We start from the raw sequence: 26,271 nt of genomic DNA, 5'->3' as shown, positions 1-26,271 counted from the left end.
GAAAGTGCTCAGAGCTCTGAGCTCTGGCTTCCTTATCTGGATCATAGTGGTCCTGAGGATGAGAGACAGGTTACACACACACACACACACGCACACACACACACACACACACACACAATACAGTGTGTCCCCCAAAAAGTGCATACACGCTTTAATAGCTGATACCTTTGAAAATGAAATTTATTTTAATAAACACTGCCTTTATAATTATTAAAAGTGTGTATATACATTTTTGGGACATCTTATATATGCATAAGATTTTAGATGTTACCACTACCACAAAGTATGTAGACACACAAGCCATAAGATGTGGTTTATTTTGGCACCAGGAACCATGAACTCTGGCTAGTATGAGGTTAAGGGAACTTGTGATCCAACCTGGGATTCTAAATCATCAGTGAGTTTAATCTTTACCTAATCTTTAAACACACTTTATCTGGATAATAGTTTGCAATGGCAGGCACGGCTGCAGAGAGGTGGAGAAAGGAGGCCTGGAGAATGTTGGAGGTAGTCCAGAGAATTTAGCAAGAAAGGGATTAAGATTAAGAAGATCTGGGTGGGGGTAAGGGGGAGAGATCAGCCAAAGGACTTGTATGCATGCATATAAGCCTAACCAATGGACACAGACAATGGGGGTGAGGGCATGAGTGGGGGTGGGTGGGAGGGCAATGGGGTGACAAGGACACATATGTAATACCTTAATCAATAAAGAAAAAAAAGATTAAGAAGATCTACTGGTGTGTTGAAGATTTTACTGAAGGTCAAAGGAAATTATATAATGAGGTAAGAATCATGGGTATGGGTATTTTAATCGACAGTAAATAAATAAACGGTTAAATGAATGAAGAATGACTATATGTGGTGAATGGGGAAGACCTCTGAATTTGGACTCAGAAGACGTGAAACATTGCCTCAGATAGACTGCATTTAGCTGTGTGACCTTGAGCTAATCACTTAATCTCTCTGATTTTTCACAGAATAACTAAGATTTGACCTGTTTCTTATGACTATTTCCAGAGTTTAGATATCATTACTAAGTAGCTAAAGAGAAATGATACTTTGGCACTATATACAGGTTTTGCCCAAAAATGTATACAGACATTTTGAATAATTATAAAAGTAGTGTTTATTAAAACACATTTTATTTTAAAAATTGAGCTATCAGCTGTTAATATATACATTTTGGGAGGACACCATGTATGTATTTGGGTATGGTTATGCATGTGAATCAGCATATATTTTAACCACTGTCTTTTTCAACTGAAATCCAGGTATTCATGGATTTTACTTTCCTATCACTCTAACAGCAACTTTGTAAGCTTCAGAGGCTCTATTTTCTCTTTCAGGTGAGTTCAAAGTGGCTAAATCCCTGGCTGCAGGCAGGCTTCATGCCTGTTAAATAGAGATCGCAGTACCTGTGTCTCAAGATTGCTTAGAAAGCAGATGGGGACATAAGAGAAAATACTCAGCCTTGCTTATGTGTTAGGATTCTGTGTTAAATTCCCAACACATAACAAACAATCAATAATTATTAGATGAATTTAAATGTTAAAAAGAACTGAATTTGTATTATGAATTTACTGTATACTACCTACCTGCTGAAATCAATTGCATATGTTTTCTCATCACTGAGGTCTTGTCTGTGAAACAAGAAATACCAACTAAATTACCTAAATACCAAGTAAAATGAAGTGACCTAGAATTATTTCATCATTTAATATTGACAGATGTGTATAGATGTTAAATAAATCATTTCTGAGACTTAAACTTCACTAGCAATGTCATGGCTAAGATATGTATTTTCATGAAGTTTCTTCAAGGAGATTTTTTCCTCGTGAAATGGAAAACTGGAATCTCCTTTGCAGTTAATAATCCACTTCTAGCCAAGAATCATATGGCTGCCATGGAGAAGGGGCCTTTGTAATCTACAGCAGTGAAGGGTAGAGGGGAGAGTGGCCCGAAAGAAGAGAAGCGAGAAGAGTGAGAAGCTGCCATGTCCCATCCCAGGCAAGAGTTCAGGAACCAGGACTTGGAACAAAGAATTAGTAACAACGTGGAAAAATACTGATGGTCTCAGTTACTACCTGATTGTATGATGAGTCCAAGCTTATCTCTCAGCCTGAGTTCTCAGAATTTAAGACCTGTATGTCCACTCTCCTGTGGACACTTTTATTCCTGGGTCCCACCAGCACATTCTTTCCCCCATTGAATGGCCATAGCATCCTAGTCAAAAATCAACTGGCCATTGCCCGGCCAATGTGGCTCAGTGGTTGAGAAGTTTTAATCTTTCTACCTCTCCTTCTTTCTAAAATAAGTTAAAAATATATTAATGTATATATAAATTAAAATAAAATCAATTGATCATAGATATGAGTTTATTTCCGGACTGTCACTTTTATTCCATTGATCTATCAATCTAGCCTTATGTTAGTATCACCTATTGCTTTGTAATAAGTTTTGAAATTGGGAAGTCTGATCTGAATCCTTCAACTTTGTTCTTTTTCAAGATATTTTGGCTCTTCTGGGTCCTATGAGTTTCCCCATGAATTTTAAGGTCAGCTTGACAGCTTTTACAAAGAAATCAGGTGGTATTTTGATAGGGATTGTGTTGAGTCTATAAAACAATTTGGGGAGTATTACCATCTTAAAAATATTAAGGTTTCTAATCCATGAACATGATATATTTGTTTCCATTAGGATCTTGTTTATTTTCTTTAAACCATGTTTTGTAATTTTCAGATTATAAGTTTTCAACTTCTTTTGCTAAATATATATCTAAGTGCTTTTCTTTTTGATGTAATTGTAAATGAAATTGTTTCTTCAATTTTATTTTTATATTTTTCATTGAGGTGGCTAGAAATAGAATTGATTTTTGCATATTGAAATCATTCTCTGCAAACTTGCTGAATTCAATTATTAGTTCTAATAGGTTTATTTAAAAAAAGAATTTCTTAGGTTTTTCTATATAAAATTTATGTGACATGTAAATAAATATGGTTTTACTTTCTTTCCAATTTGGATGTCTTTTAGTTCATTAATTGTTGCTTAATTGTTCTAGCTGCAATCTCCAGTACAATGTTGAATGGAAGTGGTGAGAGTGGAAAACTTTGTCTTTTTCTTGACGTTAGGGGGAAAGTATCCAGTTTTTCACTACTGGCTATGATACCAGCTAGAACTTTGCATCAGTCCTTTTTATCAGGTTGAAAACATTTCCTATTACTAGTTTGCTGAGTGATATTGTTTTTTAAATCACACAACAGTGTGAGATTTTGTCAAATGCTTTTTCTGCATCTATTGAGATACTTATGCTTTTTAAATTCTATGGTATATTAGCTTTCAGATGTTAAACCTATCTGGCATTCTTAGGGAAAATCCCACTTGCACAGGGTATGTAATTCTTTCTATATGTTGCTGGATTTGGTTTGATAGTATTTTTAGAGAATTTTTGCATCCATATTCATGATAGATTTTGGTCTGAAGTTTTATTTTCTTGTGATGTGTTTGTCTGGCTTTGGTATCAGGGTAATGCTGGCCTTATGCAATGAGTTGGGAGGTGTTCCATCCTCTTCTGTATTTTGGAGGAGTTTGTGAAAAATTGGTATTAGTTTTTCTTTAAATGTTTTGGCAGAATTCGCCAGTGACGCCATCTGGATGCTTTTTCTGCATCTATTGAGATACTTATGCTCTTTAAATTCTATGGTATATTAACTTTCAGATATTAAACCTATCTGGCATTCCATAGGGAAAATCCCACTTGCACGTGGTATGTAATTCTTTCTATATGTTGCTGGATTTGGTTTGATAGTATTTTTAGAGAATTTTTGCATCCATATTCATGATAGATTTTGGTCTGAAGTTTTATTTTCTTGTGATGTCTTTGTCTGGCTTTGGTATCAGGGTAATGCTGGCCTTATGCAATGAGTTGGGAGGTGTTCCATCCTCTTCTGTATTTTGGAGGAGTTTGTGAAAAATTGGTATTAGTTTTTCTTTAAATGTTTTGGCAGAATTCGCCAGTGACGCCATCTGGGCCTGGACTTTGCCGGTAGTTTTTTTTTTTTAAATTATGAATTCAGTCTCTTCACTTGTTATAGGTCTATTCAGAATGTCTATTTCTTCTTGACTCAATTTCATCATTTTGTACCTTTCTGGGAATTTGTTCATTTTATGTTATCTAATTCATTGGCATGCAATTGTTTATAGTATTCCTTTACAGGATTGGTTGGAATGTCCCCCTTTTGTTTCTAATTTTAGTAAGTGGAGTTTTCTCTGTTTCAAAGGTTAATTCACTTAGAAGTTTGTCAATTTTCTTGGTCTTCTTAAACAGCCAACATTTTTGTTTTGTTAATTTTCTCAGATTACTTTTTTATTATCTATTTCCACTGCAATTTTTATTGTTTCCTTCTTTCTGCTTGCTTTAGGTTTAATTTGCCCTTTTCTCTTTTGGTGTCTCAACATGGAAGGTTAGGTTACTAATTTGAGATTCTTTTTCTTTTTTAATATAGGCATTTTATATCTATGAATTTCACTTTGAGCACTGCCTTCCCTGCATCTATAAATTTTTGTATGTTGTGTTTCCATGTTCACTCATTTGTAAGTATTTTCTGATTTCCCTTGTGATTTCTTCTTTGACCCATTGGTTGTTTTAAGAGTATTGTTATTTAATTTTCACATTTTTGTAAAATTTCCAGTTTTCTTTCTGGTATTGATTTCTAACTTTATTTCTTCTTTATTGGAGAACATATTTTGTATGATATCAATTGTTTTAAACTTATTGAGACTTGTACTCTGGCCTAACCAATCATCTATCCTAGACAATGTTCCACATGCACTTGAGAAGAATATGAATTCTGCTGTTGCTGAGTGAAGTGTTGTTCTATAGATATATGTTAGTCTAGTTGGTTTATAGTGCTGTCCAAGTCTTTTCCTTGTTGATATTGATGTTTAGTTGTCCTATCTATTATTGAATGTGAGGTATTAAAATCTTCAATTATTATTATTCAATTGTTGTTTTCTCCCTTTATTTTAATCAACTTTGGGGTTCTGTTATCAGGCTCATAATTCTTATATCTTCTTGATAGAGTGACCCTTTGGTCACTATCAAATGTCCTTCTCTATCCCTAAGACATTTTTTATTTTAAAGTTTTTTCCCCCTGATATTAACATAGTCACTCTTCAGCTTTCTTATTGCATATATATATACACACACACATATATACACATACATATATGTATATATGATATATTCTATCCTTTTACTTTCAAGCCATTTGTATCTTTAAATCTAAAGTGTGTCTCCTATAGATAGCACATAGTTTGATCTTGCATTTTTAATCTAGTGTGATAATCTCTGCCATTTGATTAGATTGTTTGATCCATTCACACTTAATATTATTAATGTAATTTAATGTTATTAATATGATTGAACTTACATTTGCCATTTTACTTTTTTTTTAAAATATATTTTATTGATTTTTTACAGAGAGGAAGGGAGAGAGATAGAGAGTTAGAAACATCGATGAGCGAGAAACATCAACTAGCTGCCTCCTGCACACTCCCCACTGGGGATGTGCCCGCAACCAAGGTACATGCCCTTGACCGGAATCGAACCTGGGACCTTTCAGTCCGCAGGCCGACGCTCTATCCACTGAGCCAAACCGGTTTCAGCTACTTTTTGTTTTCTACATGCCTCATGTCTTTTTGGTTCCTCTATTGACCCTTAGATTTTTCTTTTGCATTAATGAAAAAAATTTTAATGTACCATTTTAATTCCTTTCATAATTTTTTTACTTTTTAAGATATTTCTTTAGTGCATACCATATACATCTAAATTTACCATAATCTTCTTCTACTAACTTAATTCCAGTGAGATATTAAAGCACAACTCTATATAACTCTATTCCCTACTCCTCTCTTTGTGGTATTACTGTTAAACATATTACATCTGTATATGTTACAAACCCCAAAATATATTGTTATAATTACTATTTTATATAACTTAATGTCTTCTAAAGAAGCTGGAAGAAAAAAGAGAAAATATATTTACAGTGTTTGTTATTGTACCTCTTATTATCTTTTCTGGTTCTCTTGTCTGTGTGACACCAGTGTTACTATCTGGTGTCATTTCCTTAGCTTAATACAGTTTTTCTTCCACCCAACGCCTTTGTGCTGTTATTGACAAATATATTTCCATGTCACAAAGGCCTAGCAATGTAATTGTATACATATTGTTTTATACAGTGAATTTTAAATCCATTAAGAGAAGAAATATGCATTGATGCTATCTTTTATAATTACGTACTTACATTTACTGGTTCTCTTTAAAAAAAAAAAGTGGATTTAAATTACTGCCTGGTGACATTTATGTCCAGCCTGAAAAACTTGCTTTAGTATTTCTTTGCAAGGCATGTGTACTAGCAATAAATTCTTTCAGTTTTTGCGTATGTGGGAATGTCTTTATTTTGCCTTCATTTTTGAAAAATAGTTTTTCTTTGAACATTTTGAACACGTTTTCTTCTACTTTCTGGCCTAACTGGTTTAGCTGAGTTTCAATCTTGCCCTCCCCCCGCCTCAAATTTAGTCACACTGCTGCCAGAATGATATTCTTTATAACATAAATTTTATTGGATTCTTCCTTTATGTAAGACATTTAATGATATCCCTCATCTCGAGAAAATAAGACCTATGATCTTCCTATGAAAACATACGTCCTCCAGGATCTAACCCGGTTTATCCTTGGGCCACATCTCTCATTCCAGCCCATGTTTTAATCTCAGTGAACTTCTTCAGGGTTTTCCCACACACACAGGCTCCTTCACACATCAGTGCCTTTGCTTCAACTGCTCTCTTTGCCTGGAAGCCACCCCCACCCATCCCGCTTCCTGACTGGGAAACTCCTACTCAACTATCAAGATGAAGCTCAGTCATTGCTTCTGCTAAGAATTATTTCTTGGCTATTTCCTCTTCGTTTTGCCCCACTGGTCCCTGTACAGTCTTCTATTAGGGCACTTGAATTGTTGTTCATTATTTATCCATATATTTGGTCTCAACCATGAGACTTGCTGAGGGCATTAATAGCACCTAACGTGAATTCAGAACTTATTATCTGATATGCATTTCACTTTTTTTTTTCATTCATCCTCACAAGTCTATGAAATAGATACTATTCCTATCTCCATTCTGGAGATGATGAAAGAGAGACAGAAAGGTGATCCAAGTTGCCAAAGGACTGATTGCTGTTAGAGTTGGGATTAACACTCTTTCACTCCTGCCCAGACTCTCCGACAGCAAATGTGCCTCTCCTTGCTGTCAGTTCCTAGTACAGAGCCTGACACATAATTATGTCCAATATATGTAGGTTGAATGTGGTCGTTTGGTAATGTATTTTTTAAAATTTAAGATTAAAAGACAAGATTTGATCCCTACTCCTTCTTGTTTTTGTTACTTATTTCTAACCCTCTTTCACTCCTGCCCAGACTCTCCGACAGCAAACTGTGCCTCTCTTGCTGTCAGTTCCTAGTACAGAGCCTGACACATAATTATGTCCAATATATGTAGGTTGAATGTGGTCGTTTGGTAATGTATTTTTTAAAATTTAAGATTAAAAGACAAGATTTGATCCCTACTCCTTCTTGTTTTTGTTACTTATTTCTCTATGATGACTAACTATATAATCCTTAAGTATACAGATCCATTTCCAGTATTCCTGGGCATTCAGGAAGGAGAGAATGTGGAAGACTGTGTCCTACATTGCATTAATCATGCCTTTAGTCTGTCTGTACAGAAAGAGTGATTTAGGGGTGAAAAGGGGCTGAGACCTGCAGATTTGCAAATCGCTTTACATAAAATTTGAAAACATTGACCATCTCAAAGAATGATGGCATTGATTGATATACCCTCAGAAACTCCTTAGTGTGGCTTCTACTCTGCTATTGGTAGGCAAGCGAGAACATTTACAGGAGAAATTAGCCAAAGGTGATGGGAGCAATGCAAAGAAAAAACAACAAATGGTTTTATCACTGGGTTCTGCTAGAAAGAGGAAAGGAAGGAATAAAAGTAAATGGATGTGTGGGGAAGTAGCCTTGTTGGTAAATAAAAACCCTTGGACCAAAGTGTGCCCTTCTGCTTCCAACCCAACCCTAAGTTCAGTCACTTGCTTAGGATATATTTTTGCTCCTCTCTTTTGCAGTCAAGGGGAAAAAGCAATGCCAAAGTGAGAACTGGGAATATAGGGGAGGTGTGCAGAGGCAGAGCTTGTCAGAGAGCTATACTCATCCTTCAACATGAATCAATTAAGGATAGAAACTCAGTAGGTGAAATGAGATGTGACCCTGTGTGATTGACTGACATATGACACCTTATTCAGATCTGCTTATAATAACCCCCAGCAAGACAGGCAATGGAAATGATTAATAATTAATTTTGGATAAAAAGAATCTTCATGTTTTAGGTTGCATAAAAGGACTCGGGAATAAGACCTTTTCCTTTCAGCAGAACTTTCCTATAGTCATAGGGAAGAGCCCATAGCCATAACCATGTGCTACTGCCCCAAATCAGCGTATTCTGAAACGCACTGGTACTCACATAGCAGGGAGCCAGTTCTCCTCCCAGGCATTCCCAGTGGGTAGTTATGCATTTGGGGGAGCCGCATCCACTCTTTTAGGCCACTGGGGATCCAGTTAATGAGTGCATTAAAAGGTCAGGATGTTTGCTGTCCTAGTGTCCAAAGAATGGTATTATTGATTTAACGTTTCACCTATCATTTGGATGGCTCCATATCTTGAAGACAGTGTCAACCCTCAGTAAAAGGCCAAGAGTCAATGTGCCTGGTGCAAACCCGCCCTGCATTTATGTCTGCAAATGTTTTTTCCTTCCCATTGAATACATCTGGGCAATAAAAAGGAGGAAATGCATACCTGTAGTATTCATCGCCCACAAAGAAGAGAGTCTTCTGAGCATCCTTGAGGTAGACGGCGGCATCTATTCGCTGGACGTACCTTGGAAACCCAAAGTCGTATATAGTCCGAGGAGGACCTTGTATGTGGAATCCTCTTGTTATCCAGTAGTGGGGGCCTAACAAACAGAAGTTGAAGTTTACAAAAACTCTGCACCACTTCTGTGCACTTCACTCACGAGGATTTCTATGCCGGTCATAAGTGGGGCATTCTGGGATATTTGCCATGCTATAACCCAATAGGAGAGAGACGCCTCTAACTATTCAACTCAGTGAAAGACTACAAATTTGTCCTGGAGGCATCTCCCGACCACAGATAAGACAAAGGTAAATAAAATGTCCTGGCAAAGGTATAGCAGCAAAGGCATTGCTCTCCTCACATTGGGTTCCATGATGGTCTTTGTTAATCAGAGGCTCTCAGGAGGGTATGCCATGCCATTCTGAGAAGAGGTCCTAGGGGGGCAGAAACCAAGGTTCTAGCTCCCTGGGCACCGTCCCTTAGCGCAAAGCCTCACTAGGGTAAAGGGTTGGCTCTGAGAACAGTTCGATAGTCACTGTCAATTCTGTCATGGCTACAATACGATGGGTGGCATTTCATACCCCACCTGAGGAGGAGGAGTGACCAAAACATGCTCCATGATCACTGGACAAACGCGGACAGTGCTACATGTTCCAAACACGCCGGGCACTGCAGCCTGCCATTCTCTCTGCGAGGAACCGCAGGGTACCTTTAAAGAAGTAAGCGGTGCCCCTCTCGGCCACTTCGTAAGCTGCATCCACGTTGGACATGAGCTGTGGGAAGGAGCTGGTAATGGTGCTGGGCCGGATCCCCGCCATCAAGTGAACCTGCCGCCGCCAGAAAATCCTATTGGGCAACCCCAAAGAAATAAAGGTCAAGGGTTGATTTAGATCCAAAATGGAACGGAAATGTACTGCAAGCCACACTTCAGAGGCCGTTGCTACATGTCTCTTGCCCTTGTCTTATTTTTAAGGGGAATATATATATTTTTGACCTTGGTAAACAGTTTCTTCTCCCTTTCCATTCTGTTAGCATCTCTACAATCTCCTTTCCTTCATTGATTTAAGGATGGTTAAAATGCTGAAGGATATAGCAAGGAAACCACATCAATTATTCGCACACTTAAGCTATGCACCTTCCTATTTGCAATATCATTTGATACAAATTTCCTTTTCCTATTCTGATCTTTTAAAAATTAAAATCTCACAAAGATAAATGTGATCCAGGTGAGCATTATGAACATTACATAAATGAGCCCAAACTTTGTGGTTGGAAGGTGCTCATTATTCCCAGTAAAAACACAAAAATGTTAAATTATCATGTTGCTCATATATTTATCTATTAAAAGTATTTGTGCTTTTGAACTAGATGGCTAATTAACAGAAAAATCTGGCAACACACAAATTAACTGAGGGTTTATCAACTCATGATAAACCCAATATTATTTCCATAAAATATGGCAGGATACATGAGGCTTGTGAGTTGAAACTTTCAATGTATATGTAGTCCATTTTGATCTTTCAGATAAAAATTATTTTTATAAAATATGAATAGTTGACTCCATAGAAGCTAGAGTCAATATGAAAAATTATCTGTGGATGGGAAAACTGTAATAAAGTTTTGACATTTAATTTTCCATGTAGTGACTTAAGGAACTTCTCAAATTTTATGTTGGGTTTGCCTATTCAATTAATTCAACCAATATTTATGGAACATCAAAGATGAAACATTGAACAAGACCCAGGCTCAGCCCTCAAGGAGCTTGCAATCTAGTAGTTGAGACAGATAAGCAATTAGAACATTCTAATTCATGGTGATTAGTTCTACAAAGAGTTAAGTTCTGGATGCTCTGGGAACACACAGAAGGGATACTTAGGGGTTTGGTGAAGGCATTTCAGATGAGGCAATTTGCACTGATGATGAAATCTAAAAGAGAACTATACTAAGAAGGGAAAAACAATTCTTTGTGTTTCCTAAATGGCAGAAAGAAAAGCACATTGTGTTTCAGAAGGTGCAGGCTAGAGTTCTGACTAGTGTCTCTAAACTTCGGTTTCATCATGCAAATGATGCGATTAAATGCAAACAATGCCTGGCCTAACCCATGAGATCACTGAGGATCAAAGGAGATAATGCATATGGAAGTGCATTATAAACATATTATCTTATAATATGCTAATTAGACCGGATGGCTGAACAACCTTTGGGACGACCTTCTGGACAAAGCTGAGGCAGCCACCACGGCTGAGAGGGCCAAGCCCCTTGCACGAATTTCATGCATCGGGCCTCTAGTATTTTATAATTATAGAAATTATGATTTACTTAAGCCATAACTATCCACTTACTGGGCACCCACCATAGACCATAAACAGGGGGCAGGAGTCCATTTTTAGGGTATCTTGCATCGCCTCAGGCCCTACACTTATCTAGAACACATAACCAGATGAAAAACTAAGACCCAGAATGGCTGAAGGGCCCAAAGTTCATCTGGTGGTTACGGGAGACAGACCTGAATTCGACTTCAGCTGTCCTGATTTTCATCGCATACCTTATCTCAGCTACTGCTCATTCTCAGGCTGTGATCCTTGGTTTTTCTTTGTTTATAATTTGAGCAATCAGGCCTAGCTTTTTCTGAAGGCAAGAGGGACTGTTTTCTCTTGTCCTTTCTCTCCACCAGCACAAAATGAGCACAGGTTTGGGTATCCAGACAATTTTGGTGTTACAACTGGGGCTGGGCAGTGCTATTGGAGTGTAATGGAGGCCAGGGATGCTGCTAAACATCCCACAAAGCACAGGATAGCCCAACACAACAAAATATCAATAATACCAAAGTTGAGAAACCCTGATTTAAACACTATTACGACATATTATAATGTATACACTGTATGCATAAGATAGAAATAAACTCTAGTCATCACTTAAAGTATCACAAGTTCCAAAGGAAACCATAGTTATGAAAATTTTCAGTACACTAATGAAAAAATATTATGTCTGGTGGGTAATAAAACAACAGAACACGTACTCAGAGGATTTACAACCTTAGAGCTATAGATTACAATAATAAATAAATTAAAATTGACAAAAAATAGTAAATAACCTCCTAATACATCTGTAAATGGACTTAAAAAATACAAGCTCCACACCTCCAAATCCATGAACTAGTTGGAAAAGAATAGCTGCAGATGTATTGAAACTGGTAATGAAAACAAATAAATCATATCCATAGTCTGTAATCTGATCTTTGATAAAGAAGACAAAACAATGGAATTTATTGATTTTGTGGACCTGCAGATTAGATATTTAGCTTCACTGTTTATCTCTGTGGGCCCAGGAGCCAACACTGCACCTGGCACATAATGAGGGCTCAATAAATATCTGTGGGTGAACTATATTGGTGCCAGAATGTTGAGCAGGACTTATTTGATCATTAGTTTTCACAGTCTCTGAAATTTTCATTCCTTTGTATGAAAGAACAGCAACTACTTCATGATGTTTGAGATTAGGCCACTTGTAACCTTCACCTGGTCCTTTGCAGCTCTAAGCCAGTCCTGTGAGCTCCTTGGGGGCAGGGTCATGTATTAGCCATATTTTAAACCAGCGGTTCTCAACCTGTGGGTCGCGACCCCTTTGGGGGTCAAATGACCCTTTCACAGGGGTCGCTTAAGACCATCGGAAAACACATATTTAATTACATGTATTTTTTGTGATTAATCACTATGCTTTAATTATGTTCAATTTGTAACAATGAAAATACATCCTGCATATCAGATATTTACATTACGATTCATAACAGCAGCAAAATTACAGTTATGAAGTAGCAACGAAAATAATTTTATGGTTGGGGGGTCACCACAACATGAGGAACTGTAGTAAAGGGCTGCGGCATTAGGAAGGTTGAGAACCACTGTTTTAAACCTTGATTTAGTGGAGTGCCTGGCACATCTAGGGACTTGATCCATGTTTGTCAAACCTTTGTTCCTTTTTGTGATACCGAACCATCTTCATTCCACCTCCCTAACCTGATCCCATCAGACTTTCATTTTTAGGAGATGCCTTCATGTCCGATTCGCTGGACTGTCAAGGTAATTCAGCACGAGCTAAATGGACACCTTGATTTTCCATCCTCTTCAACCTATTACTCTCTTTGATGCTGTTCTCTGTTATTCTGTTCCCCAGTTTCAGGGGGGAAGAGGTGTCTTTCTTCTTTCTTTCTTTTTGATGCTCACAATTGAACTGCTGCTCCTCTGCCCTGAGGTTGGGTGATGTGGTGCAGTGACAGAAGCAAGGAATGCTTGAAACCTTGTTTCATCATCAGTCACTTAATTTTTCTGAGACTCAAGTACCTTCTGTTAAATAAGAGTGAGAGCAATGGTAATATCTGTGCTAATACTTCAAAGGATCAATTGAGATAAGGCATATGGAAGCGCTTTATAAACTCTGGACTACTCTTTATTTGGAAAGACAGGTTTTCGCTCTATATATTTATTAAATGATGATGTATAATACATAAACTTAGAGCTTATCAATAGAGTCGAGTTTCTTTTTATATATGTCTTCCTGATAGAAAGTATTTCTGTCACTGGAAACTTTGAAGCACAAACTGCCACCTCTGGCTGAGCAGCCATTCCTCTGAGCGTTCACTAACCAGGTTTGCCTCTATCAGAGTACTGTAGAGGCCAAGAAGTCCACTGCCGGAAGCCGATTCTAGCATGTCATAATTTCAAGAGTTTCATCAAAAGGTTGATGGAAGTTGGGGACTCAACAGGGTTGAGTCACACATGTAGTCACCTGTTGGGAATGGCTGAAGGCATTTCCCCAAACCTGAATAGGATATATTAAATTGATTGCTTGGCTGCCAGACAGCTCAGGGCATCTTAATCTACATGTTATTGCCTCCTACTGGCCAAACACCTGAACAGCCTTAGGTTAATTCCTCCATTCTGACAATGGACTCTGTATACAAAACCTGACCCTTTGAAGTGTATATCTCCACCTCGCCTCAGGACAAATTGTGTTAACAAAAGGCATGGGGTCCTGAGAAGAGGAGAATTTAGAACTTAGATCTTAGCTCCTTTAGCTAAGCTCCTCTGACCCCCATATGCCTTTCAAAATTATGCTTCGTCTCTGGACTCGTATTTAATCTATGCACAGCCTTCTCCAGATTTCCTGAACCCTTCTAGACGCTGGGAAAAGAACCCCAGCAGTCCACCATGCAGCATCTCATGAGCCCAAGCAAAATACAGCTTATAAAATTGAAAACCCATGTTGAGACAGTGCTGCGGGTTAAAAATAGTCAAAGCTGTCCATGGTGCCCTTAAATTACCTGTCTCTAACCATCTCAGAAGACAGCGGGGAACCATATTTACGAGCCACAACCCTTCTTCGTCAGAAGGAGGGACTTCAGAAGTAACACTGAGTCAGGGATCTAAGCCTGTAGCTGATGGTGATATTCTTTTTTAAATATATTTTTATTGATTTCAGAGAGAGGAAGGGAGAGAGAGAGATTGAAACATCAATGATGAGAGAGAATCATTGATTGGCTGCCTCCTGCACACCCCCTACTGGGGATTGAGCCCACACCTGGGCATGTGCCCTTGACCGGAATTGAACCCAGGACCCTTCAGTCTGCAAGCCGATGCTCTATCCATTGAGCCAAACCAGATAGGGCTGATGGTGATATTCTTGATTGTATCCTTAACATGATATTGTGTAAAACTCAGAATATATCTGAGAGATGCAAATATCATTTTGGTGTGGTTGTAATTCATTTACCTCTTCTCTTCCCTAAGTGCTTGTGGAAATCTGGGATAGTCTCAATATATTTTCATCTATTATAAAGAATAAAATATGCAAATTAAACATATATGACTTATTACACCTGAAGTTTATTTCTCTCCAAACAGAACATTTGAATGTAGCAGTGTACCTTTATACACTGTGGAGACTCTGAAACAACCTCACAATGACTTTACAAGGTACTGCATTCCATCTCGCTTTGGAAACAAAGAATGTGGTTATTACATCTAGCGTCAGAAATGTCTCATCAGCAGACAATGTTGGTGATGGGAAATTCCAGGCTTGCGGTTGGGAGAGGACAGACCGGAGCCCTTTCATAACGGCCCCCAGGTTGCCATTGTAGCTGTGACTTGAAAGAATTCTTTGTTCTCTGCCCAGGCTTAGCAAGCCGTTTGGGACTTTTGGCAACAGCTGGGAAGGGATCAGAGCTCTAGAGTCATGGGATTCTTTCTCTGCAGGACACAGTAGGAGGCTGTAGAGCAGGGCAGTTAGGGGCACAGGCTCTGCCCTAGGACAGTGTAGGTGCAGGTCCCAGTTCCACCCCTCACTAGCAACGTGTGCTCAAAGAAGTTGCTTATCCTTTCTGTATTTTGTAAGAAGAGAATAATTCATACCTCACAAGGGCCATTGTAAGGATTTGATAGCAAAATGTTTAGATAGTAAGTACTGAACACACTCAAGTCACTCTTAATTTCAGGTAACACCTCATTTTGAAATGGAGGAGGAGAGGTTCAAGGTCCCATGGTGAGTTAATGGCAAGTCCAGTGCTAGGACAACTCACAATCCCTCCCTGACTCATTTCTACATGTCTCTTGTATCTATGCCTCCCCTTCTATTTTGTTACCATGCTCAGTATTTATACCCAAAACTTTGTCAAAAGATGTAGCTTCTTCAAATCGTCATTAGGAATTGCTAAATGCTCATAGTTTGATAGAGTGCTTTAAAAAATGCTTTTTAAAGAAAACAAATATAATTGCATGGAAAGGCGTAATATCTTTAACTTCACGGTATCCTTTGTCCCTATCACAGTCACTGATATTTGCCAAAAGAATAAGCTCCGTGCTACAGGGTGGCTCGCATCTCATTTCTTTGTCAGTGAATGAGTGCTACATGCACCCCTCTGGGTAATGTAAAATCTGACAACGTTGTCCCTTCGCAGCCAGTGTTACTGAACATGGTGTTCCAGGTTCCTCCTGCTCTGTCTCTTGCCAATCACTCCTGAATCAATGCCCACCAATTCTGTTTAGTTTTACTTTTGATAATAGTCAATAAAAAGTCAATAATCAATGCCTTAATAAAAAAATCAATAAAATAATTAATAATAAATACCTCAAGTTTCTAAGCTTCAATCCATGGTTCATAACTTTTGATTCCCACTCCTAAATATTTATTGTGATCACTATGTACTTGGCACGTTACTTGCCCAGGGTCAGAATTTCAACCAACTTAGCCTGATGCTAAAGCCTGGGTTCCTGGGCTCTGCTGTATTTTGCCTTTGAAAAGTTGATGCCCATCCAATTGTTAAAGATTTAGTTTAAACTGTTCTTAATTTTAAAAAACTAGAAATAAAAATTAGAAATAATCCAGATGTTCATATATATGGGACTGCTTAAATAACTAATAATATATCTATTCATTGGAATAACATACAGAGAAGGGCCAAAGTAGATTTATAGTTGTCTACATGGAAAAGAATACAATAATTAATAAATAATAATACAAGAATAAACTGTGTTTTGCAATAACTGTATACCCACTTTTGCCCCATCCTGTATAAATATGTAAAATAAAGATAAAATGAAAATTCATTGACATGGAAAAATAAGGTGTTGTTGAATGAAATAGTTTATAAATTATTTTTTAAAATATATTTTTATTGACTTCAGAGAGGAAGGGAGAGGAAGAGAGAGATAGAAGCATCAATAATGCGAGAGAGTCATTGATTGGCTGCCTCCGGCACGCCCCACAAAGGGGATGGAGCCCACAACCCGGGCATGGGCCCTGACTGGGAATCAAACTGTGACCTCCTGGTTCGTAGGTCAACCATTAAGCCACTCCGGCCGGGCTATAAATGATTTCCTTCACGCTTCTAGGACAACCTCATTGTCTTAAGCACATTTTAGGCTTACCGGTCCCTGAAGAGTAGAAGCTCCTTCCCCAGCATTGTCACCGCATCAAAGGATGAGCTGGAGTCACAGAGGTCAGGGTTGGACGGGTTATGAGGAGGCACATTTGGCACAGTGGGCTTCCCTGGGAATGGTTTCCGAGGTCCTAGGATTCAAAGCGACTTGGTCAAATGGCACTAGGAATCGAGTTTGTACACTTCTGCTCCAGAGACCTCACTGCGTTTGACAAGGTGATAAGGAGCATGTCGGTTGATGGCTTGCATCCAGCCCTGGTTCGCACCCAGCTTCACCAGTTACTGAGTGTGTGAAAAATGTGCAAATAATGAAACCTCTCGAAGCCTAAGTTTCCTTACTAGTAAAATGGGCGGTGCAATAATACCTACCTCAGGTTTCTGTGAGAATTCTAGAATGCCTGACAGGACTTAGTACAGAGCTTGGTTCAAAGAATGGTAGCTATTGTTTCATTATTAGACACAACTTCTTTGATTACAGGTGCTCTAAGTTGGAAATTTTAAAAGTTGCCAATGATTGTTTCTTTGTAATTAAGTACTTCATTCTCAATAAGATGATAAATTTCTTATGTGTTTTCATATTATTTTCAGCCACTTCTGGGCATCCTACACTGTGCATAAGTATTTTTTTTAGGCACCCCAGGAAAGACTGAGAATTCTTGTGCATGGAGGTACACTGAAGGTGTTTGCTATTTAAAGGCATCGTCTCTGATATGAGTAACTTGCAGGCCAAGAAACATCTATGTAGAGAATAATTTCCCCAAACGTTTGATCTATTATGGATAGAAGTGAAGCACTATGCAATAAAAGATATAGAACCTAGAAAAAGCCCATACATTTGTGTCAGTACATGGAGAAGAGCTATCCAACAGTCATACTATATGAGCTGGTCTTTGCATGAGCAAGGAATACATCTTATTGTGCATTGCACTAGGCCCCTGAGTTCCTGGAGGTGTTTATTTCCATAGCCAGAGTTTATTATTCTCACTAATACACTTTCCCACACCCCCTGCCATATACACAAGAGAATAAATGGTGGGAAAAGGCGTCTTCTGCTGGACCCACCCCTTGGGAGGACTGCTGGTGGTTTTTATCTCCCACGCTGTTCCTGAGGGACTATCTGCCAGCAACAGAAGCATGAGCTGCCTGAGTCATTGCCTCTGGGGACAAGTCAAGTCTGAAAACCCAGCTCCAAGGCTTAAGGGGAAATCAGGTTCTAGAATTTTCTGCCTTTTATGCATCAAAGAAAAAGTGTCAAGGCCTAACAGTACATCAAGATCCCTTCTCGTGAATTAATGGATTTGTCTTTTGTTAAAGAAGTTGGATAGAGAGTTTCTAGGAATCCTTTATTATGTTGAAAGAATGTTAACACGAGATAATTTTGAATATTTTGGGATACTTACTATCTTTGAGCCTCAGCTTTCTCAGCTATCAAATGAGAGAAACACTTCACACCCCACAGGCTGGTCATGAGGATGGTGTAGGATGACTCATGACAGGTTTTTGTAAACATGATAGGTTTGTGCAAACTGCCTGTGCAACTGAGCAATGTGGTTATCATCATCATAATTGTTTTTAGAAAAAATAAGGTCACTTATGCCCTGGAGGAAAGATATGAAATGTAATTGCACATCTTAGAAGAAAGCAATATCCATTCTGGTAAATAAGCTCTTCACGGAGAGGGCAGAGTTGGGGCTGTGGTCTCTAGCTTGATCTTAATCTCTGCAGGTAACTCCTGGCAAAGTATATTTTCTCTAAGTTGGAGACCAAATGCTTGTGACTTTCAGAGTTAGTTGTCAAAGGAGTATAGCGATTGTACCGTACAATGCCTGGATCCCTTTCACGTCATCCTTGGGGAGGTGGAATCCATAGGGATGCTGGTACTTATAAGTTGGGTACATCAGCGCGGAGGGGTCTGTGGAATGGGCCAGGCCCAGGGCGTGGCCAAATTCGTGAGCAGCAACGGTGAATAAATTGAAACCTAGACAACGCGAGAGAGAAAAAGGCAGCATCAACACAGGGTTTTATTTTCAATGTCTTCTGTTGTTACAGGAGAATTTACACCCAAATTACAGTTAATTTATTTTCTTTCCATAACTGGATTATTCCGAGGTTAGTAGGCTATCCTGGCACTGAGCTTTGCTTACTTTCCTCTAGTTCTTTCCCCCTTGGCTAGGAGGGGCTGCGGGTGGGGAAGAGGGAAATGTAAATCAACCCCTTTTGTTCATAGTCAGTGATGCTCGACAGGTTGATAAACAAGCGTCTAATCAGAGCCAATAGTGGTAAAATGATAATAGCGGCAATAATATGTAGACATAGGTCACAGACGCTTTACTGGTTCCCTGCTATTACAGCCTTCTCCTTTTTATCCTCACACGTTTCACACTGAAGAATTCCAGATGGCATGCATGATGTTCTGGAGTTTCACCCCCATCCCCATCGCTTCTCAGGAGAGTCCTGACTCCCTCAGGTCATTTCTGAATGCAGCCTATTTCCAAGTACAAGTGAAAGACAATACATACTATGGAGGCGAAGAAACAGAGCTGTGTGTGGAGGGGGGAATTGCTGCTTCTGGAGATTATATGCTATGAATCAGAGACCAGACAAGTCTACAGCACAACTGAGGGAGGGTCTTTCCTTTTGGATTTTTGGCTTACTTGTTTATCCTAGCCAGCCCCCCTAGTTAAAGGGTGGCCTGGGGCGTTGAACCTCAGGGTTTCATGATGGAGGCCCAGAAGAAGGTACAATATTTTCCAGGTTATGGTGAATTGTGCATATATACCATTCATTCCCATAGTCCACTTCTCAGCATTGTCGAAATGTGTATCTCCTCCCAGGCCTTCTCCAGGTGCAAATGCATGGGCTAGCGTCCCGCGGGGCCCATCGAATGGGTAGGAATCCCCATGATCTAAACAAGTGGGGGGAAATGCCAACAGCGTTTAGTCCATCTGGCAATGGTGGGATACATAACATAACATAACATAACATAACATAACATTCAACTTTTTGAATAGCACTGATATTTTTCATACAAATAGATTTTCAGTATTCATTTTTTATAAGAAGTTCAGTGTCAATGAGTAATCTGTCAGTTGGAAAATTAAAAGGCTTTTTTATATTTCAAAGATAGTAAGCATTAAAAGTAAAAAATGTACTCCTGTTATTGTTTTTACTGTGATATCTATTAGTTGATGCATGGCAGGCTGTGAATGGTACCCACGCCACAGATTACAAAAGGAGAAAGCACAGATGGTCATTTGACAGTGATCTCTTCCGCTGATTGGCATGTGGATGCGTTGGTAGAGTGCAGCTCTCAGCGTATGATTTAGCTAAGACAGGAACAGCAAAGTGAGCATGTGTGTGCTTTCTGTTTGAATAGCACAACACAATGCAATCCAATTTAAGGAAGTGCCACAAATTTCTCTGTAATTTTGATAGACTTTCATGTGTAAAACTCATGAAAGTCATAACAGTACTTATAAAACCCTAACTTTTAAAGCTTCATATATTTTTGTTTTATTATCTATATTTAATTAACACTTCTTTACAAACTTAATAGAAAAGGAGGAAGAGTAAAATGAGGGATGGTGTAGAAGCTATCTTTCACAGTTTATCAGGATTTTAGTGATGAAACATTTTATTAAAAAACAACAGATATGGGGAGGGATCAATCGGGGGAAAGGGAGACATATGTAAAACTTTAGACAATAAAAAAAACCCCAAACAGAAACCACAAAAGATATGCATACCCCGTTGGCACAGACACCAGTGTGGTGATGGCCAGAAGGAGAGGGGACGGGTTGGCGGAGATGGGGAAAGGGGGGTAAATAAGGATGTCTGTAATAGTGTCAACAATAAAAATTAAGTTGTAAAAAAGTAAAACCTCAAAACAACAAACAAACAAAAACAACACCACCAAGTTCTGGTGTGTCATTCCCCAGGTTTAGGTGCACTGTAGGTTGTATACCTGAAGCACCTAATGAAATGGCAGCACAGTCCCTAATAGGCTTGTTTTAGGGGACAGGGTTCAAGTATGAACAATCTTAACTCCATCACCCCAAGCTGCCCTGGCCACATTGTCCTGCCACTTTACTGGGGTGGCCTTGGTCCTCTGGGAGCGGGACCCACCATGGGCCGTCTCTAAAGGGCTTGTACCCAGGCAGGACTTGCACCCAGGCAGGACTTGCTTGATCTTCTCTCTCCTAGCTTCTAAGCAGGGTTCCCAGTGACATCAGATTAAAATTAAGATCAAGACGAAATAAAAGGGACACTTAGACATGTTATCCTTGGAAGGTAAGAGGCAGTGGCGACCACTTACCTTGTTTATAGGACGCTAAAGAGAGAAAGTCATTTCCTGGCCTTTCCTTTGTCTACTAACTAGATAAGGTTTCTCTTGAAAAAGGTACCAGAGAGCTCCACCAGTCTCTGTGCAAAGTTATGCCTCTGCTGCTTACCAGGGTGAGAAGGGATGGAGAAGCAGGCAAGTGGGAGGCAGGCCTAGTGATTCCACAAGTCGTCTGCAAGTGGGGGCCAGACGGCAACCCCATTCTCTTACCCACTGAAGGAAATAAATTTTACTGTCAGGGCCACTGTAAAATTTACTTTCTTCAGTGAGAATTCAAAGTGGGAGATTTTTGACTAATATGGAAGGGGATATAAAGCAATGAATACATCACGGGAATGGTATGAGGTCATGTGGCCATCCAACCAATGGGAAAGCTACATCTGACATTCTCTGTCCCTAATGGGGCAAAACCATAATGAACACATGTTACACGGAGTCCATTATACAGCTCAGTCTAATAAAGACAAGAAATGTTGAGAACTCTTCTGGTTCTATTTTCTGGCCAGATGAAGATCATGACTTTGCCATGATCTTAGCCTCTGCCCATCACACTACTGCACGAAGGATTGTGCTGGTCACTTGGATTAAGTATTGTAGAAGGAAAAGTATTGGGACATTTCTCCTTTGGACTAGCAGACAAAATCCAAAAAGCACCACAGTACCTCCTGTTTCAAAAGATATCATGATATCTGCTTCTCCTGAATTTATTTTCACAAAGTTCAGAGGAACAGCGCTACTCCAGGCCTGCAAAGCCATCTCTACCGCCTTGTCTACATCAGCAGAAGTCATGGACGACGTGTATTTGGATATTCTGTGAAATAGAAGGAACATGTTTTTCTTTCAGTAAATGTCCCTAAGTGAAGAAGCCAAGAAATTATATTGTCTGTATTAAAACCTTAAATATTGAACATAAATTTACAGTGTAGATTTTGTCCTCCAATACAATAATTCTTATTTTGCTTTCATATTCGTTAAAATACTGAAACATGTTAAACAATAAGAAAAATAAAGTGAAGAAATGAAAGAGTTGAGAGTATCTGGTGCTGAAAGAGTTTGCCTTTCATTATTACTATATTTTCTCTAATTTTGAAGAATCATACTTTGTGAAACATGACAAGTACCAAGAAGTCCATTTTCCCTAATGTGGTTTTAATTGAGAAGAGCTCTCTTTTCCCCATAAGGGACAACTGAGAATTTTCAGTTTTAAAAAATAAAAATGTGGAGTTGGAAAGTTTTGCAAACTTTCATTCAAAGGCCATCAGGATTTCCCCAGAGCCTTGTGGGGGATATTTAAATAATGCATTTTAAAAGAGGAAGTGCTCTTTTGAACTGGAAAAGGTTTGAGTCTTTCATCAAGTCCTGGCAGGACAGTGACATCTGCAGGCAGAAAATTAAGGAGTTGTTTTTTGAGGGGTGTGGGGTATGGGGAGGAACAAACAGTTGTAGAGAGAGTTAGTGGTTTTCTAACACATGCTGCCCTGGAGCAGAGTGGGGGTGGGTGGGTGGTTTCTGGCAGCATTCCAAGGAAGGGCTGGAGAGAGGAACTTCACCTGGGGACTTGCTGGGATGGAATTCAGATGCAGAGTGAGGGACAGCCCTGAGAGCAGGACTGAACCTACTGTCTCTCTTTCTCCAGCTCCTAGTCCAGTGCCTTGCACTCAGTAGGTATTTAGCAAATATACTTGATAAATGGATGAACTGATGAATAAAAGTTAATGGTTTTTAGGGCCTACTTAGTGGTTCTCAAATTTTAGGACCCATGATAACTACCTAGGGAAATTTTTAAATATATAGGTGTAATCCAGAAATCTGTATTTTTGCAAGTGTCCTATAGGTTATTCTGATGCAAATGGTAAAATCTCAACCAGAAACTATCAGAGGTAATCCTTAAAGGGACCATTTTGTGCTTTCAAAATATATAACAAAAATCAGTGGTTTATCACAATTCTGTGTAGTTAGCACTTGAACTTCCCTTACAGTATGGACAAGTCGGCCATATCTTTGAGCCAACTGTGTGCTGGGCTGGAGAAGGCAGAGACAGAGAAAGCAATAGCACCAGGAGAGAACAAGAAAAGTCCTGGCCCCAGGTCTAGAGATTGATAAGCAATAGTGATAATAGCTAATATTCTTTGAACACATACTATTACACAGTTCTAAGCACTTTTTTAAAACACGAGCCATAAAATTTTCACAACACCTTAAGGGTTAATTATAATAACCTACATTTTATTATACATCAGGATTTGATCCCAGTTCTGACTTCAAAGCTTATACACACAAGCACTGTGATATATTTTGTCTTTTAAAATCCTCTCGAATCCAGTAGCTATGTAGACAGAGTACGAGGCCTTCTGTGATGGGGTAGGGAGTTATTCAGGAGCAGGCGTGGATGGGCAGTGGGAGTTTTGAGGCTGTTTTGGAGCTGCCCAACTTATCACAAGAATATTACACCTCTCCAAGTCCTAAATTATCCTGATCTATGCCCCTTGTTTTTGCTATGCATATTCACAGACTAAAATTCTATGATAAGTTTAAGAAAATGAAGGAAAAAATTCCATGGGTTTATATAAATCTTTCCTGTCTTATCCTAATCATCTCATAATCATTATGTTCATCTGCTTCTCAATTGTTTCCCATAAGGGGAACAAATGCTTTGATTTTTGTGATTCTTAAGCTGAAGCCAATGACTAATAATTGTGTTCAGAGCTCCACCTTATGGACTCAGAAGCTCACAGCAGCTAATTAGTGGCCTTGGTTTGGGCCCTCATTTTGATCACAGTTTAACAACTGGCTCTCTGAAGAGAAACCTTGATTTGTAGGGTTTGCAGATTTTCATATTCTAAACACTCTCACTATGACTAATTTCTAGCTTTCAACTTGTCACCACGGAACACAAAGTTGGGAAGAATTGAGCAGTGGCACATCATTTCCCCATACAAATAGAACAGATGTCAATGACTTCGTGAACATAGGTAAATGTAGTACAGTATAATAATTAAAAAACAATGGTTTGATTACCTCTGTTTTTAACATAATTTATTTAATTGTAAGATTATATAGCTTAGTTTTTTTTAATGTATTTTATTGATTTTACAGAGAGGAAGGGAGAGGGATAGAGAGTTAGAAACATCAATGAGAGAGAAGCATCGGTCAGCTGCCTCCCGCACACTCCCCACTGAGGATGTGCCTGCAACCAAGGCACATGCCCTTGACCGGAATCGAACCTGGGACGCCTCAGTCCGCAGGCCGACGCTCCATCCACTGAGCCAAACTGGCCAGGGCTAGCTTAGTTTTTAATAATGGCTCTGTTTAGTAACCAGCTCACAAAATTCTTGGAAACGTAACAACTGGCTGCAACACTGCAGAAAATGTCAGGATTGGCTGTTGTGAGCTGTTAGTAGCCAGCTCCAGGCCCTGCCGCTGCCACTGTTTTAACAGCCCAGCCTTTCTCCAGGCCCAGAGATCGACCAGATGTGCTCCTCCAGACAACGAAATCTGACCCTGACCCTGGTCTGGCTCTCCGGTGGCCTGGATTAAAGTCCAAACTGCGTAGCCTTCTGTTCTAGCGCCCTCCGCCTCCTCCATCCTCACTTCCCCCCATTGCTCTTCCTGCGCCCTCTATTCCCACCCCGCACGCCCTGCCCACTGCCCTGCCGCCCCAACACCAGGCCATTCCACTCCCTGCGGCTATTTGCTTGGCTTGCTTTTCTACCTGGAAAACCTCTACATTTGCGAGGTCTACAGGAGCTGCCCTTTCCCCATGCCTCCTCTGTCTGGCATGCAAGAGGCCCATAAGTCCACTGGCAGACTGCCTGCTCCCCACCCCACCCTCAGGTGGAGGGATGGGCACCACGCGTGATCCCTCCAGCGGGCCTGTGAGGGAAGCCAGCGCTGACCCGAGGCTGCTGGGATGGAATTCCCATGTGATGACCTAGGGCACAGGGAAGATGTAGGTTCTGGTCGGGCATGTCCCCTAGAACTAAACAGAATCCTTGCTCCAGGCAGAAGGAGACCAGAGGGTGGGAGTGAATGTGGAGGTGGGGAGTGGGGGAGGGGGGTAGAGTGGGGGGAGGGAGAACCTGGGGCTAAGGGCCCACAAAGGACAAATTTATTTTCAAAACTGAATGCCTGTGGTAGGTACTTAATAAGTCATCAATACATGACTTTTTCAATCCATGAAAACAATGAATTTACCGATAGGGGAGTTTTATCATATACTTCTGATTGAACAGGTTGTTTTAAGAACACTGGTGGATACTGTCAGCTTATTAACCCTAGGCTAGATTATTTTTCTTTAAAGCTAAATGTGCTGTCTCTAACTGGTAAAATTGTAATACCTAAGATGGCCAGCAATTACAGCAATCCTGAAATCATATTTGCTAGTGAATTTTCCATGATCATTGTCTAAAGATTGAGCCTAAACAATCTTTCTTGTGGTTGTGATGAGCCATGATATTTATACAGAACAGAAGGAAGATTTTTTTGAAAGAAAAGAAGGAAAGAGAGAGAGGTGTTTCTGTCTGAATTTGGAAAGACTCAGATCTCATTACCTGTATGTCAAGGTATTTTTTTTCCACTTGGGTTCACCTGGGAAGAGGCGGTAGTTGGCCATGTCAGGGACTCCGCAGCGAGGCCTCTTGATCACGTCCATTGTGGACCGGTCTAACTTCCCCGTGACTTGAAGGCCAAAGAATGCTTGCAGCTCCTTAATCTTCTTTACTATGGAATTGCTTCCTCGTACAACCATCTCACCAGCCTGGTGCCCTCCTTTCTTTGTGTAGAACTTGTCAAGATATGCCTGAAAGGGAGAGGCAGGCTGACACACCTACAGCACAGTCTTGGGGAGTTCTCATGCTCAGGAAATATTTTCTGGATGTATGAAAAATAGTGCGCAGGGTATATTTCCATTTTTGAAAACATTTAGATATATTTGCATAGGTAAAGCTTAGAAAGAAATACAGTGTGCCAAATTACTAACAACAGTTATATTTTGGTAATGGGAATTTTAGTTAGTTCATGTATTTATT

General features: G+C 39.5%; 1 protein-coding gene across 1 annotated transcript in view; it reads right to left on the bottom strand.

The window, feature by feature from the left end:
* Positions 1-26,271, bottom strand: part of MMP20 (matrix metallopeptidase 20) — a 38,499-nt gene that overhangs the window by 5,503 nt on the left and 6,725 nt on the right. Inside the window, exons 2-8 of the mRNA XM_006775238.2 lie at positions 25,795-26,042; positions 21,907-22,055; positions 19,682-19,807; positions 18,719-18,880; positions 16,892-17,033; positions 9,679-9,815; positions 8,913-9,069 (exon numbers count right to left, since the gene is read on the bottom strand). Coding sequence (XP_006775301.1) covers positions 8,913-9,069; positions 9,679-9,815; positions 16,892-17,033; positions 18,719-18,880; positions 19,682-19,807; positions 21,907-22,055; positions 25,795-26,042 — 1,121 coding nt within the window. The remainder of the gene's footprint in view (positions 1-8,912; positions 9,070-9,678; positions 9,816-16,891; positions 17,034-18,718; positions 18,881-19,681; positions 19,808-21,906; positions 22,056-25,794; positions 26,043-26,271) is intronic.

This window comes from Myotis davidii, unplaced genomic scaffold, assembly GCF_000327345.1.
Source record: "Myotis davidii unplaced genomic scaffold, ASM32734v1 scaffold8, whole genome shotgun sequence".
In the NCBI taxonomy this organism is placed as follows: Eukaryota; Metazoa; Chordata; class Mammalia; order Chiroptera; family Vespertilionidae; genus Myotis; species Myotis davidii.
Note: the sequence above shows the minus strand (reverse complement) of the source record. Positions and strands in the feature narration are given on the sequence as shown.